We start from the raw sequence: 15,104 nt of genomic DNA on the forward strand, positions 1-15,104 counted from the left end.
GTTTCTGTACTAAACATTTTTATTATAATTAATTTTTACATAAGAATGGTCATACTGGGTCAGACCAATGGTCCATATAGCCCAGTACCCTGTCTTACAACAGTGGTCAAGGCCAGGTGCTTCAGACGGAATGAACAGAACAGGTAATCATCAAGTGATCCATCCCCTGTTGCCCATTCCCAGCTTCTGGCAAACAGGCTAGGGACACTCAAAGCATGGTGTTGCATCCCTCTCATCCTGGCTAATAGCCACAGATGGACCTATTCTCCAGGAATTTATCTAGTTCTTTTAAAAATCCTGTTATAGTTTTGGTCTTCACAGCATCCCCTGGCAAAGAGTTCCCTGGGTTGACTTTATATTGTGTGAAGAAATACTTCCTTTTGTTTTTTTAAAACCTGCTGCCTATTAATTTCATTGGGTGACTGCTAGTTCTTGTGTTATGTGAAGGATTAAATAAAATTTCCTTATTCACTTTCTTCGCACCAGTCAAGATTTTGTAAACCTCTATCATATCCCCATTAGTCATCTCTTTTCTAAGCTGAAAATTCCCAGTCACTTTAATCTCTCCTCCTGTTTCATACCCCTCATCATTTTAGTTGCCCATCTCTGTACCTTTTCCAATTCCAATATATATACTTTTAGGATGGGTGACCAGATCTACACACACTATTCAAGGTGTACACGTACCATGGATTTATATAGAGGCAATATGATATTTTCTGTCTTATTATCTATCCCTTTCTTAATGATTCCCAACATTGTTTGCTTTTGTGACTGTTGCTGCACATGGAGTGGATGTTTTCAGAGAACTATCCACAATGACTCCAAGATCTCTTCCTTGAGTGTTAACAGCTAATTCAGATGCCATCATTTTGTATGTATAATTGAGATTGCTTTCCAATGTGCATTACTTTGCATTTATCAACATTGAATTTAATTTGCCATTTTGTTGCCCAGTCACCCAGTTTTGTAAGATCCCTTTGTAGCTCTTCGCAGTCTGCCTGGGACTTAACTATCTTCAATAGTTTTGTATCGTCTGCAAATTTTGCCACCTCACTGTTTACCCATTTTTCCAGATGAATATGTTGAATAGGACTGGTCCCAGTACTGACCCCTCAAGGATCCCACTATTTATCTCTCTCCATTCTGAAAACTGATAATTTATTCCTACCCTTTGTTTCCCATCTTTTAACCAGTTACTGATCCATGAGAGGATCTTCCCTCTTACCCCATGATGGCTTACTTTTCAAAAGTCAATTTAAATTAACTACATATTTTTTAAATTATATTTTTTTTTAAGAAATCTAGATCTGTTATGTGTTTTGGTGTAACTTGCATTTTCCTTATGTTAAATTTGCATTATCTTAATAAAACATTTACTTTATTCACTTTCTTCACATCAGTCAAGATTTTATAGACCTTTAGCATATCCCCCCTTAGTCGTCTCTTTTCTAAGCTGAAAATTCCCAGTCATTATAATTTCTTCTCCTGTTTCATACCCCTAATCATTTTAGTTGCCCATCTCTGTACTTTTTGCATTTCCAGTATGTCTTTTTTGGGATGAGGTAACCAGATCTACACACAGTATTCAAGGTGTACATGTGCCATGGATTTATATAGAGGCAATATGATATTTTCTGTCTTATTATCTATCCCTTTCTTAAAAAAGCAAAGGTTTCAGAGTAGCAGCCGTGTTAGTCTGTATTGCAAAAAGAACATAAGCTTTCGTGGGCTACATCCGATGAAGTGGACTGTAGCCCACGAAAGCTTATGCTCAAATAAATTTGTTAGTCTCTAAGGTGCCACAAGTGCTCCTGTTCTTTTTAAAAAAGCAAACAGAATGTTGGGAATCACTGACTGCCGCTGCACACTGAGTGGATGTTTTCAGAGAACTATCCACAATGACTGCAAGATCTTTCTTGAGTGTTAACAGCTAATTCAGACTCCTTCATTTCGTATGTATATGTATAGTTGAGATTGTTTTCCAATGTACACTACTTTGCATTTATCAACATTAAATTTCATCTGCCATTTTTGTTGCCCAGTCACCCAGTTTTATGAGTTCCCTTTGTAATTCTTCGCAGTCTGCCTGGGACTTAACTATCTTGAATAGTTTTGTATCATCTGCAAATTTTGCCACCTCACTGTTTACCCACTTTTCCAGATCATTTATGAATAGGTTGAACAGCACTGGTCCCAGTACCGACTCCTCAGGGATACCACTATTTATCTCTCTCCCCATTCTGAAAACTGATAATTTATTCCTACCCTTTGTTTCCCATCTTTTAACCAGTTACTGATCCATGAGAGGACTTTCCTCTTATCCCATGATGGCTTACTTTTCAAAAGTCAAATTAAATTTTTTTTAAATGTATATTTTTTTAGAAATCTAGACCTGTTACACCAAAACACATAACTTGCATTATTCTTCTGTTAAATTTGCATAATCCTAACAAAACATTTACTTTATTCATATCTCCTTTATATCTCTCATTGGTCCTGACACCCCCCCCTGTAAATTCGAACACCCCCCCCTAATTTCAATTCTTGGGGAAACCACTGGCTACTGGCCACCAAAAGGTTGGGGACCACTGCCTTACAGCATGGCCATTCTCCAGCTCCACCCTTCCCCCAGTGTGCTCCACCCCTCTGCAGAGCTTGACCATGTGGTTCTCACATGGGTCTCTGAAGCCAGGAGGGTGTATACTGCAGAGTCACTACTTCCCACTTCTGCATGTTTGGGGGTTTCTCTACACCAGTCAGGTCCTGAGTCCCCTCCACTCACAAATGTCACAACACATGAACACCAGGGTTTCCTCCACACTCTGATCACTCAAACACATCTGAATGACATTTTACAAAGTTTTCCCCAAAATTTCACCTCTGTGCAGAGAATCAACTTGAGAAATGCTCATTCTTTAAGAAAGTTGTGAGGGCCAGGAAACAGGGGTTTAGAATGGAATGAAAATCCAAATGCTAAGATTACAGCATTGCTACCTTCTCACAAGTGTATAAATATTTAAAACCCAAATAAAACATTGAGAGTTAAACAAGCAAATTTACTAGCCAAACAACAAACTTCAGTTCAGTGAGCTTGTTAGTATCTTGTTGCCTAATAAAAAATAATCCATAGGCCTTGGATTTCCCCACACACCCTCACTCCCCACAATTTGTAAGTTCTGGCTGTGGCACAGGGTATTTCCTGATGATTAATGACTGGCTGGGGTTAATGGCCTAGGGCTACACCTTTGGCTATCAACTCTCCTCCCAGCTAGCCAGACATCCCTAGTTACCACATAGACACTTACGTTTAGTACACCTCTGGAAGCCAGGAGCTTTGCTCCAGCCATGACAGCACTGTCCTCCACAGACGTTCACCCTGCAGTAAAGAAAGGGAACAATCCAACACAGCCCTTGACAAGCTACCTGTGTGCCCAGGTGTAGGGCTTTAAGAGCAGTGCCCTGTAATTCAACACTGCTCACAGCTGGACCATTATTGCTTCTAGAAAATACTGTTCCACACCTCGGGAGGAGAGAAAAGGCGGGAAGAAGTAAGGAGTCTGACAACAAGCACTCCACAAACTCCTGCTCCCTATAATGTATTTCAGGAGTTGGCTGGAAATGGAGTTTAAAGCCCAGAGGAGAAACCCCCTAATTTGAAAGATACAATAGCTCCAAATGATAACAGAAGGTGTTTTCAATACCTCCTCTAATGAGGTCTCCCCTGCCCCCACAAAGGGAATTGGGTTTGTGGATATAGCTGGGGCCACAAGCTCTTTCCTGGCACATGACCTGAGGAGCCAACCCCGCGCCCAGCTACAGGGGCATGTGAGAGAGATTACCGATTTCGGAGCTGGTTGCATTGCTTGTGGCTTTCCCAAAGATTAGACCCCAAAGCCTGGATCCGACTCTTCCCCGCTTCACTCTCACACACACGCACTAGAAGGATTACCGCCCCCCCCCCCTTTTAAAAAAAAAAAGTTCCGTCAGAGCTAAAATCTGCCCTGGTTGCCAACCCCACGCTCAGGTGCTGGGGAGAAGACAGACAAAGCCCTGCAGCCTTTGCAGCCCTCGCGCTGCGGGGCGAGGAGGCGGCGGCGAGGGGCAGAGTTTTAAAGAGCTGCTGCAGCAGGGCTAGCCCAGAAAACGAGCGGGGAACTCATGGCACGAAAGGACAATGACGTCGGGTGTCTCCCCACTTTCTAGCAATCAATCAAACCATAACAATGAGGAATGTCCCAGGGATATCACCACCGCGGGTACTGTATTGGGGCAATGAACGGCCTCCGTATGTACCCGCACCTTTGTGAACTTGCTGTTTGTTTCTGATGTTGAGCTACGTGCAGCTTCCTTCCCGCCCCCTGGGCCGATTAATCTCTTCAGATGCCCCCCAGGGTGACCCCAAAAGCCACAGCCCGCCCCTCCGGCACTGTTGTGGGAGGTCTGCGGCATGCATTTGCATGATAACTTCATTAATTCCGCAGCCCACTAAGGGACCCTCCGAAGCTCTACTGCTTGGAGGCGGGGGGGTTAGTAGGGGAGGTGAGCTCGCCTTACCCCTGCAGCGGGTGCTTCTGGTGAACCTGCGGGCTGGAGCTGCTGTTGCTGCGGGTCTCCCGTTGCTGCAGCTTGGAGCGCTGAACCAGCCTGCTTGGCTTGGCGAAGGGGGCTGCGGGGCCACCAGGTTTGTGATGGAGCTGCACGCTGGAGCCCAAGCGGAGCTGCATGCTGGGACTTCCCGGTTTGCTCATCCTGCGAGTCCGCTCCAGGGTGCTGGTGCTGTACCGGGTATTCAGCTCGACGTTAAAAGTGCGCTGCTGCCGCTGCCCCCCGAGAGGAGCCGAGCTCTGCAGCCGGGAGCCCGCCTGGCTGGGACGCAGTACGTATGTGATTCTCCTCAGCCTGCTCTTTTCAGCGGCATCGAGTGCCGGTGACAAAAATACACATGCACAGAGCAAAAAGCCCCATCTGATCCAAGCCACTTCCATTGCAAGAGCCCCTGCAGCCAGCAAACTCCACAACGCTCCCGATGCAAGGATTTCCTCTCCTCCAAAGTTTGTATGTGTGTGCAACTACTCACTTTGCCTGCGAGCAAGCTGCACCGCCCCCGGGGTGCTGCCGCTTCCACTCGCCTTTACTTTTTCCTAGGAGAGTAACTTAGTTCTCCCCATCCGCCCCCAAAAGGTTGGGAAATTTCAGCAAACAAGTTGTCCCATGGAGCAGGAAAACATTGTTAGAGCAAAGGAAGGTCTGGGCACGATCTGAGCTCTAAGCAGAAGTAAAAGGGGAGGAGGAACAACAGCAATGGAAAGGGGTTCTCAATAAGGAGCAGATGTTTAGGCTGCTGGAGCTGCCAGTGGTCTCTCTGTGTGTGCAAGAAAGAGTCTTTAAGCCAGATCAGGCTCAAAAACTCTCTTTAAAAGTTTCTCTGCGTGAGAGAGAGAGAATATGTAGCTGCCCTGAGTGTCAGAACTGAACAGCCAATCTCGGGCAGACATGACGTCAGGCAGCAAATCCTAATTGGGAAAACCATAAAATGGGGCTGAGACTTCAGTCACAATACACTTTAAAATATAGTTAGTGTAGGTCTAGAAAGCCACAGCTAGGGGCTTTCTGCCTCCCCACTTTTATAAGCAAAGGACAAAGAACTCAATGGAGTCATTGAGGGATCTTTTACTTCTCGGATTTTACTAGTTAAGAGTGGGTTGCTATTGTGTTGATAAAGTTGTTTTCCTATATGAGAATCCCCCTATACACGCACACTAGCTAAACAGTGGTGTAGAGACTGTATAGATTAACATGGACAAATAAGATGGTATAACCTGATGCAGATGCATCCGCTTATAATGTATAACTCAAATGTGTATTCTTAATTGCTCCCTCACACCTCAAAAGTACATTTTTGCCTGTGAATGCTATCATGTGATACTTTATTAAAAATTAAGTAACCATTTCACAAAGTGAATACTATTTAGTAAGTTACTACTTTAATTCTTTGATTGCGAAGACTTATTTATTTGAATTTTAATCTTTATAAAAGAGCATAGGCATAGGATGCTAAATTCAGGAATATGACTAAACACAATCCAACTAGGCTCCATGTATCCATCTGTATGGATCAGTTTCCTGGACTGGGGCCTAAGGCTCCAAGTCATGCAAAGCTTTAACTTTACATGCTTAGCTTTACACACGTGTAAGCAATCTCATTGAGGTCCCTGAGATTACTTACATGTGTAAAGATAAACTCATGCTTAAATCTTTGCAGGATGAGGGCCTTAGATTGTAAGTTCCTCAAAGGCGGGACTTTATTTTTATTACTATAAAGCATTATGTACATCTAAGGGACTATATAAATAATAACTACCACCGCTGGACAATAATATATAAACCAAATTGCCCAAATTCTTCCCTGATGTAACATAGACAGAGTTATGCTGGGGATAAACTTGTCCCCGTTCCATTTACTTATTTTTGTAACATTGATTTTATTAATAATTTTCTTCAGGTATCACAGACAACTTTTACTTCTTTTATTTAATATGATGCCCTGAAGATTCCATCCTTTGAAGTATTTGGGAGCTAATACGTGAGAGCCATCTACAGTGCACCTTTATAGATGGGAAATGGAACAAGGTGTTGAGAAAACAGTAAAATCTTTCACATTAACTGGACAGGTTGTAACCCAGGACTTCCTCCTTGGGTTCTCCTTTCCAGGACTTCTAGAAGTTTGAGCCTGGCCAAGCTGACTGGATTTTGTGCTTAAGAGCTATTGACACAGCTACTCAACTCTGTATATGAAACAGAAGCCATTTAAATTGACAAGGCTACAGGGAAGAGTCAGTATAATGAGCATAACAGCTCCCTCCCCTCCAGATCTCATCTATTTAAAACTCCTCACATATAAATAGATGTTTTAAATAGATGAGTTCAGGGTTGCTATATTCACACCACAGCATCAATGGCAAAGGCTTCTGCACCGCTCCCCACTAGCACTAAACAGTGATGCTTTGAAGAGAAAATGCTACCAGTATAAGAGGCACGCAGGTAAAGGCTACATTCAAAATAGCCCTGGAAGTCTAGGTGGTGCAGAAAAAAACTAAACAGGGAGGATACAGCCTGACAGTAGTTCCTACTTTTACTATAATTAAGAAATTAATTGTAAGACCAGCCCTTTTCCCCCATCTCAGAGAACCTGTACATCTTATTTAATGCAGAAGCTGGTCTACTGCATGCAAAGTTACAATGCATAATTTTTAGTGTCATACCTACAAAAGTTAAATATTTTTAAAAGATTTTTAAAAAGACAACCTTTAAATGGGGTGGGGACTGAGCACCAAGAGGCAAACTGATGGGATACTCGGGATTGCTGCACTGCACAGGGCTGCTGCCATTCAGAAATTTTTCAGAATGAGATCACATCTACATGTGTGGCTGGGCTTTTTATACAGAGAGCAACACCTGTGTCATTCCAAAGCAGAAGCCAGTTGCTTTTAAGAAACACAGTTTTAAATCATGTCAAATAGAGGACAAATGTGGCATATTAGTAGCTACTGTATCTGCAAATAGTGAGGACATTTGCTTATTTTGTATGTCTTCAAAGGAGGTAAGTCCAAGAAGCTGGAAGTCCTTCATAAAAGAAATAGAAATATGAATTTTTAAAAAATGAATAATTCTCAGGGCAAATGGAAAGAACTGACAGACTTATTGACACAAATCTACATGGCAGATCTTGGATCCAAAATTCTCGTTCCTCGGTGGAGTAAATCTAGCCTTCTGTAGCTCTAGAGGTTCCCTCGACAGTAGAGCAAGTGTGGTTCTGCTGCATGAGAATGTGGGGCCGGATACAAGTATGACATCTTGCCACAACATGAAGAACAACATAAGAGCAGGGCTGAAGAGCAGTAGCCGAGGCTATTCCCTCTACTGGCTGGAGTATCTTCCAGGAAGAGGCTCCAAAGCCATTGTATGATCTATGACGGAATATTCCTCCCCTCCCATATGCACAGCTGGTCAGTGTCCTGTCTGCCTTCTCAGGTTGGGTACTGGGTTCTATGTTTGGGTCTAACTGAATGGAAATTCCATTGATGCCAAAGGATGTTCTATATAAGCAGGAAGAACAGAATACAAGTCAAGTTCTGCCTGATGGACCTCAGAGAAATCTCACCTTTAGAGGTTTATCATAGTGCTGCCAAGATTTCAACAATTCAGATGCTCAAAAAGATGTGACAGACTTTGAATGTACAGTAAGATATAAAGAGCAAAGCTAAAGTGTATAATGTGTGTGGTAACAGTACAAGAGAAAACTAAGTCTGGGGCTATATCTTTCTTTTGTGAACAATGGACACCAGAATTGCTTGGAGTGAAGTTTCCCTCAGAATCTATTAGTTTAGTTTCAGCACTAGATTTGCCATCTAACAAATCTATTGATAAAAGTGCTGCCAGAACTATTGTGGTTCTGAATAATAAAGTAAGGTTATATTCTGAAAAGTAACTATGAAAATGGCCCCATGGGAGGCTAATGTTTTAATCCGCTATATGTTATTATTAAACCAACATATAAACATGCAATGAGAAATACAAAATGATGACAAAAATACTGTGAAGCTGTTAATCAAAGTAATTGACAATTAATAAGTGAGAATTACATCAGTGAGTAAATAAAAGTAAAATTAAAAGTAAAAAAAAGTTCCAAATTTCAAATCACAAAAGTAACAGTAAACCACTTATACCACACCATTAATTTCAAGAGTAACCACTCTCTAGATATGCTCTAGTTCAACCACAACTTACTGGCCTTGATGCAAGAACTCTGGAGTCAAGTTTTATGGACCACTGGTATGCAGGAAGTCAGACTAGGTGATCTTAATGGTCCCTTCTAGCCTTAAACTCTATGGAGCTAACAGCTAAGAATCTCTATTGATTTTTCAAAAAAGATCTATGGGCCTGATTTTCCTGTCACCCCAGTGTCAATCAGGAATAAGTTACACCAGTGTGTAACTGCACAAATGAAAGACAAATGAGACAAACATTTTCCCAAATAGAATTACATTTTGAAACTTGACATCTAAGAGCCTGATTTTCTACTGCCATGCAACTTGCATAGCCACTTACATCTGTACAAAGCGAATGTAAAATGCTACTGTGACTATTTGGGAAATTTGTCTGTGTGAATTTATGAATTCCAGTTTGGTTTTGTGTTTGTATGTTTACAGCCTTATGGTTGTCTTTCACTGCATTCATTCCTGTTCTGTTAAGGGGAAAGGGATGGGCACCTGAATGGGACGGTCATTAAAGACCATCAATAATTGAATAACCTTGCCCTAGCAGAACAATGATATGGCTGCCACCTAGGGAAAACCAGTGGTCCCCACCTTGTCTGCAGGAGGTAGGGTTGGAGCAGTGGAAAGTCCCCAGAAGGGGAACAAAGAAACAAGGATGTTAGAACTGGCTCTTAAAAACTCAGATGCTGGGAGCTTCAAGGAACACAAAGGAATATGCTTTCTGAGAGAGAGGGGGAATTTTTGACTGCTGGACCAGCCCAAGCTGAATGGAGTCAACAAGGAGAAAAAACGGTTACCCACCTTTTAGTAACTGTTGTTCTTCGAGATGTGTTGTTCATGTCCATTCAAAGTAGGTGTGCACACACCACGTGCACGCCAGCCGGAAGATTTTCCCCTAGCAGTGTCCACAGGGTCACTGGAGTGGCGCCAATACAGCGCCCTATAAAGGGGCCCGCCGACCCTCCACCGCCTCAGTTCCTTCTTGCCAGCACTCTGACAGAGGGGCAGGAGGGTGGGTATTGGAATGGACATGAACACCACATCTCGAAGAACAACAGTTACTAAAAGGTGGGTAAGCGTTTTTTCTTCTTCGAGTGGTTGTTCATGTCCATTCAAAGTAGGTGACTCACAAGCCTAACCTTAGGTGGCGGGGTCGGAGATCATTGCTGACTGGAGTACTGCACGACCGAAGGCTGCATCATCCCTAGCCTGGTGCGTGATGGTGTAGTGTGACGAGAACGTGTGGATGGAGGACCACGTGGCTGCCCTACAAATCTCCTGAGTTGGGATCTGAGCCAGGAACGCCGCAGAGGAGGCCTGCGCCCTAGTGGAGTGGGCCGTGACCGGAGGGACAGGGGTCTTAGCTATGCGGTAGCATTCCCGGATGCAGGTCGTGATCCACGAAGAGATTCGCTGAGAGGAGACCAGGAGCCCCTTCATCCTATCCGTCACTGCGATGAAGAGCTGAGTCAAGCGTCTAAACAGCTTGGTACGCTCGATGTAAAAAGCCAAGGCCCTGCGGACATCCAGGGAATGTAACCTCCGCTCCTCATTGGAAGAGTGTGGTTTCGGATAAAACACCGGGAGAAAAATATCTTGACCCATGTGGAACTGTGAGACGACCTTGGGTAGGAAAGCCGGGTGAGGTCTAAGTTGGACCTTGTCCTTATAGAAGACAGTGTATGGGGGCTCGGATGTTAATGCCCTGAGCTCCGACACCCTCCTGGCCGAGGTGATCGCCACCAGGAAGGCGGTCTTATACAACAAGTACAACAGGGAGCACGACGCCAGAGGCTCAAAGGGAGGTCTCGAGAGGGCAGAGAGGACCAGATTCAGGTCCCAAGTAGGGGCCGGCTGACGAACATGCGGAAATAGCCTGTCCATATCTTTGAGGAAACGCCCGACCAGCGGGTTCGCAAACACTGAGGTACCCCCCTCTCCCGGATGGAAAGCCGAGATGGCCGCCAAGTGAACACGAATGGAGGAGAGGGAGAGGCCCAGTTGTCTGAGGTGGAGCAAATAGTCTAGGACAATGGGGATTGGGACCCCCAGCGGATTGTGACCTCGCTGACCCGACCATATGGAGAAGCGCTTACATTTGGCCAGGTAGGTGGCCCTAGTTGACGGTTTCCTACTACTGAGCAGCACTTGTCTGACCTGCTGGGAGCACTGCATCTCCACTGGGTTCAGCCATGGAGCATCCACGCTGTGAGGTGAAGGGACTCCAGGTTCGGGTGGCGGAGGGAGCCCCGATCCTGCGTGATCAGGTCCGGGAGCAGGGGCAGCCTCAGGGGCGCCTGAACGGACATGTGCAGGAGTGATGTGTACCAATGTTGGCGCGGCCACGCCGGAGCTATCAGGATTACCCGTGCGTGGTCCCTGCGAATCTTCAAATTCACTCTGTATCAGGGGGATCGGAGGAAAGGCGTAGAGCAGACTGACCCCCCAAGACCGTAGGAAGGCGTTCGACAGAAACCCGACTGCGGCCCAGGAGGGAGCAGAACCGTCGGCACTTTCTGTTTTCCCTCGAGGCGAACAGGTCTAACCGGGGAAAGCCCCAGAGCTGGAAAATTGAGCGTACCACGTCCCATCGGAGGGACCACTCGTGACCCCCGAACGAGCGGCTGAGGGTGTCCGCCAAACTGTTCTGCTCCCCCGGGAGGTAGAATGCCGTTAGGTGGGTAGCATTGTGGATGCAGAAATCCCACAGTGCGAGGGCTTCCCTGCACAGGGGAGAGGAGCGTGCACCCCCCTGTTTGTTGATATAAAAGACTGCCGACGTGTTGTCCGAGAGGACTGAAACACATCTGCTGGCCAGGTGGGACCGGAAGGTCAAACAAGCCAGGTGAACCGCTCTCAGCTCCCTGACATTGATATGCAACTCGAGGTCCTCCAGAGACCACAAGCCCTACGTCCTGAGGTGTCCCAGGTGCGCTCTCCAACCCCGATCCGAGGCATCCATTACCAGGGAGAGGGAGGGTTGAGGGGCAGCGAAGGGGACACCCATGCACACTTTCTGTGGGTCAAGCCACCATCGCAGCGAGCTTATCACCAAGCGGGGAATGGACACCACTCAGTCCAAGGGGTCCCTGGCCGGGCGATATACTGTCGCTAACCAGGACTGTAGCGGGCGAAGCCAGAGTCTGGCATGGTTTACCACATAGGTGCACGCCGCCATGTGACCCAACAGCCGGAGGCAAACTCGCGCCGTGGTAATCAGGGCACGGTGCAGTCCGAGGATGAGCTCGGAAATCGCACGGAACCTGGATTCCGGCAGGTACGCTCTGGCGTGGGTGGAGTCCAGAACTGCTCCTATGAACTCTATTTGTTGCGTCAGAGACAGGGTGGACTTGGCTTCGTTCAAGAGGAGGCCGAGATTGAGAAAGGTCCGCCTGAGGAACGACACCTGGGTCTCCACCTGCTCCTTGGAGCGGCCCTTTATGCGCCAGTCGTCCAGATAGGGGAATACCTGGATGCCCTGCCTGCGCAGGAAGGCCGCCACGACTGCCATGCACTTCGTGAAGACCCTTGGAGCAGCTGACAGGCCGAACGGGAGCACCGTGAACTGCAGATGGGCATCAGCAATGACAAACCTGAGGTACCGACGGTGTCGGGGAATTATGGCAATGTGGAAATAAGTGTCCTTTAAGTCGAGGGCGGCATACCAATCTCCTGGATCCAGGGAGGGAATAATCGAGGACAGGGAGACCATGCGGAACTTGAGCTTTCGTACAAATTTGTTCAGCCGCTGCAAGTCTAGGATGGGTCTCAGGCCCCCTTTCGCCTTCAGTATTAGGAAATACCAGGAATAGAAGCCTTTGCCCCTGAGCTCCCGAGGGACTTCCTCCACCGCCCCTGCCTCCGTGAGGGACTTCACTTCTTGAGTTAGAAGTTACTCATGAGATGGGTCCCTGGAGAGGGACGGGGAGGGGGGCTGGTGGGGCGGGAGGGAGGAGAACTGGATAGAATATCCCCTCTCCACCATGCGGAGCACCCAGCTGTCCCACGTGATTCAGGACCAGGCACGGTAGAAGGGGGACAGACGTGACCCAAAGGTAGGAGTAGAAGGATCCAGAGTCTCAATAGGTAGGCCGCCCTCGACCGTACCATCTAATAGGGGGTCTAGGCCCCGATGGTGGTCTCGACTGACTGGACGCCTGGCCGGAGGGGTGGTGTTGGTGATGCCTCCTGCCATTTCTGCCCCAACTGCGCCCCAGCTCCTGGCGAGTCTGAGGCTGGTAGGGGCATGGGGCCGTCTGCGGCCTAAACTGCCTGCGCTGGGTCGCAGGGGTATGCAAGCCCAGCGAGCAGATCGTGGCCCGCGAGTCCTTTAGGCTATGCAGACGCTTGTCCGTCTTTTCTGAAAACAACATCTGCCCCTTGAAGGGGAGGTCTTGAATGGTCTGCTGGACCTCATAGGGCAGGCCCGAGACCTGGAGCCAGGCTCCCCGCCGCATGACCAGGCCTGTGGCCAGGGTGCGCGAGGCCGAGTCCGCCGCATCTAGGGCAGCCTGGAGTGAGGCTCGGGAGATCAGCTTCCCCTCCTCCACCAGGGCCAAAAACTCTGACCTCGAGTCCTGGGGAAGGAGCTCCTTAAACTTCGACATGGCTGAACACGTGTTATGACCATATCGGCTTACAATTGCCTGTTGGTTGGCAATGCGGAGTTGTAGGCCTGCCGTGGAGTACACTTTTCTACCAAAGAGGTCGAGTCTTTTAGCGTCCCTGCTCTTTGGCGTTGACCCCTGAAACCCTTGATGCTCCCATTGGTTGGCCACATCCACCACTAGGGAGCCTGGGGGGGTGGGGGGTGTACAAGTGTTCATGCCCTTTAGAGGGGACGAAATAGTGCCGCTCCATTCTCTTGGCAGTAGGGGCCAGTGAGGCTGGCGTTTGCCATAAGGCACGGGACATATCCGCTATGGTCTTTATCAGCGGGAGAGCCACCCTGGATGGCCCTGAGGGAGCCAGAATGTCTACTACAGGGTCCGCGTCCACCTCGATTTCTTCAGCTTGGACTGCAAGGCTCTGAGCTGCTCGCCGGAGCAGTTGTTGGAGGATTCGAGTGTCCTCCAGGGCCGGTGCCGCAGCCGTGCCCGAGACCGCTTCGTCCAGGGAGGAAGACGAGGAAATTACATGGATCGGCCCTTCCTCCGGTGCGTGCAGTCCTTCGGGGTCCTGTGGCACACGGTACTGTGGTTGCGGGGCCGGTTCTGATTCTAAATGCAGCACCGTGACCGGTACCGGGGTCGCCAGTGAGTGGCTTGGCGTATCGGGCCTGCTGAGCCCAAACTGTAGCCGCTGCCGGTGCCGCTGCCCGGCTAGGAAGTGCTGAACTTGGATATGGCACACCCCTGCCCGGCGACGATGCCGGTGGAGGAGGCAGCTGCGCCGGGGCCAACGCTGAGGAGACCGAGGCCGACCTTGATCGAGGACCAAATGCCTGGCCTACCGACTGGTGGTAGGCCCAGGGGGTCCAAAACGGCCACTGCGAGGGCGGATGCCATTGCTGCTGCCACTGTGGGTGACGCTGGTGGCTCGCCCCCAAAACCGATCTCCTGCTCCGCGACCGGCTGGAGCGGTAGGAGTCTGCCTCTGAATCTGAAGTCTCTAAGTACGAGGACCTGGGGGGGGGGGCAGCACCCGGTGCCATTGGAGAGCAGTGCTGAGGCGGCGGGGAGCCTCTTATCTGGTCCGGTGCCACCTTAGCGACGCGGTGCGGGGAGAGAGGCGACAGCATGGCTGGCTTGCCCCTCGATGGTACTGGGGGACGGGCCGCTGTAGGCAACTCCCTACGGTGCGGGGAGGCCGGTGCTGGGAGTCCCATCAAGTCTGAGGCCGCCTCGAACGCCTCCGGTGTCGAAGGGAGGTGCAAGTCTCCGCTGAGGTCCGGGGATCTAGGCCGGTCTGGACTTGACCACCCTCTCTGCGGTGCGGGAGTTGACGGAGCAGCCGAGGGCTGTAGCCCAGCCTGTCCGCTTGCACCCGCGGACGGCGTCGGCCTCGGGTCCTGGTGGGGTGACTGTTCCCTCACCGGCTTTCTCTTCTTAGCGGGCACTGGCGACGGTGAGCGGTGCCGCACTGAGGCCGACTTCCTATGACCCGACTCCGTCTGGTGCCGGGTTTTAGACGACTTGGGCTGGGCCCTAAGTCCTGATGCCGGTGCCGAGGCGCTCCGCACCGAGGAAGACGTGCTGGGCACCGCCTCGGCCGGTTCCGGGTTCAAGGGTGGCCGCAAGGCAGCCTCCATCAGGAGGACTCTAAGTCTTTGAGCTCCGTCTTTGAGAGTTCTCGGGCGGAAGCCTCTGCAGATAGAGCACCGGT

At 48.7% G+C, this 15,104-nt stretch overlaps 1 protein-coding gene across 6 annotated transcripts in view; it reads right to left on the reverse strand.

Annotated features, from left to right (window-relative positions):
* LTBP1 (latent transforming growth factor beta binding protein 1) overlaps positions 1–5,495 on the reverse strand; it is a 336,620-nt gene extending 331,125 nt beyond the window's left edge. For 2 of the 6 annotated variants that reach the window (XM_039530238.1, XM_039530241.1), the window contains exons 1-2: positions 4,558–5,493; positions 3,309–3,379 (exon numbers count right to left, since the gene is read on the reverse strand). In XM_039530238.1, coding sequence (XP_039386172.1) covers positions 3,309–3,379; positions 4,558–4,988 — 502 coding nt within the window. In that variant the 5' untranslated portion in view covers positions 4,989–5,493. Of the gene's footprint in view, positions 1–3,308; positions 3,380–3,523; positions 3,572–4,557 lie in introns of those variants that run through there. The other 4 variants (XM_039530237.1, XM_039530240.1, XM_039530242.1 and 1 more) reach the window with 4 other exon arrangements.
* Between the last annotated feature and the right edge of the window lie 9,609 nt (positions 5,496–15,104).

The sequence above is a fragment of the Mauremys reevesii genome, linkage group 3, assembly GCF_016161935.1.
Source record: "Mauremys reevesii isolate NIE-2019 linkage group 3, ASM1616193v1, whole genome shotgun sequence".
NCBI classification, from domain to species: Eukaryota; Metazoa; Chordata; order Testudines; family Geoemydidae; genus Mauremys; species Mauremys reevesii.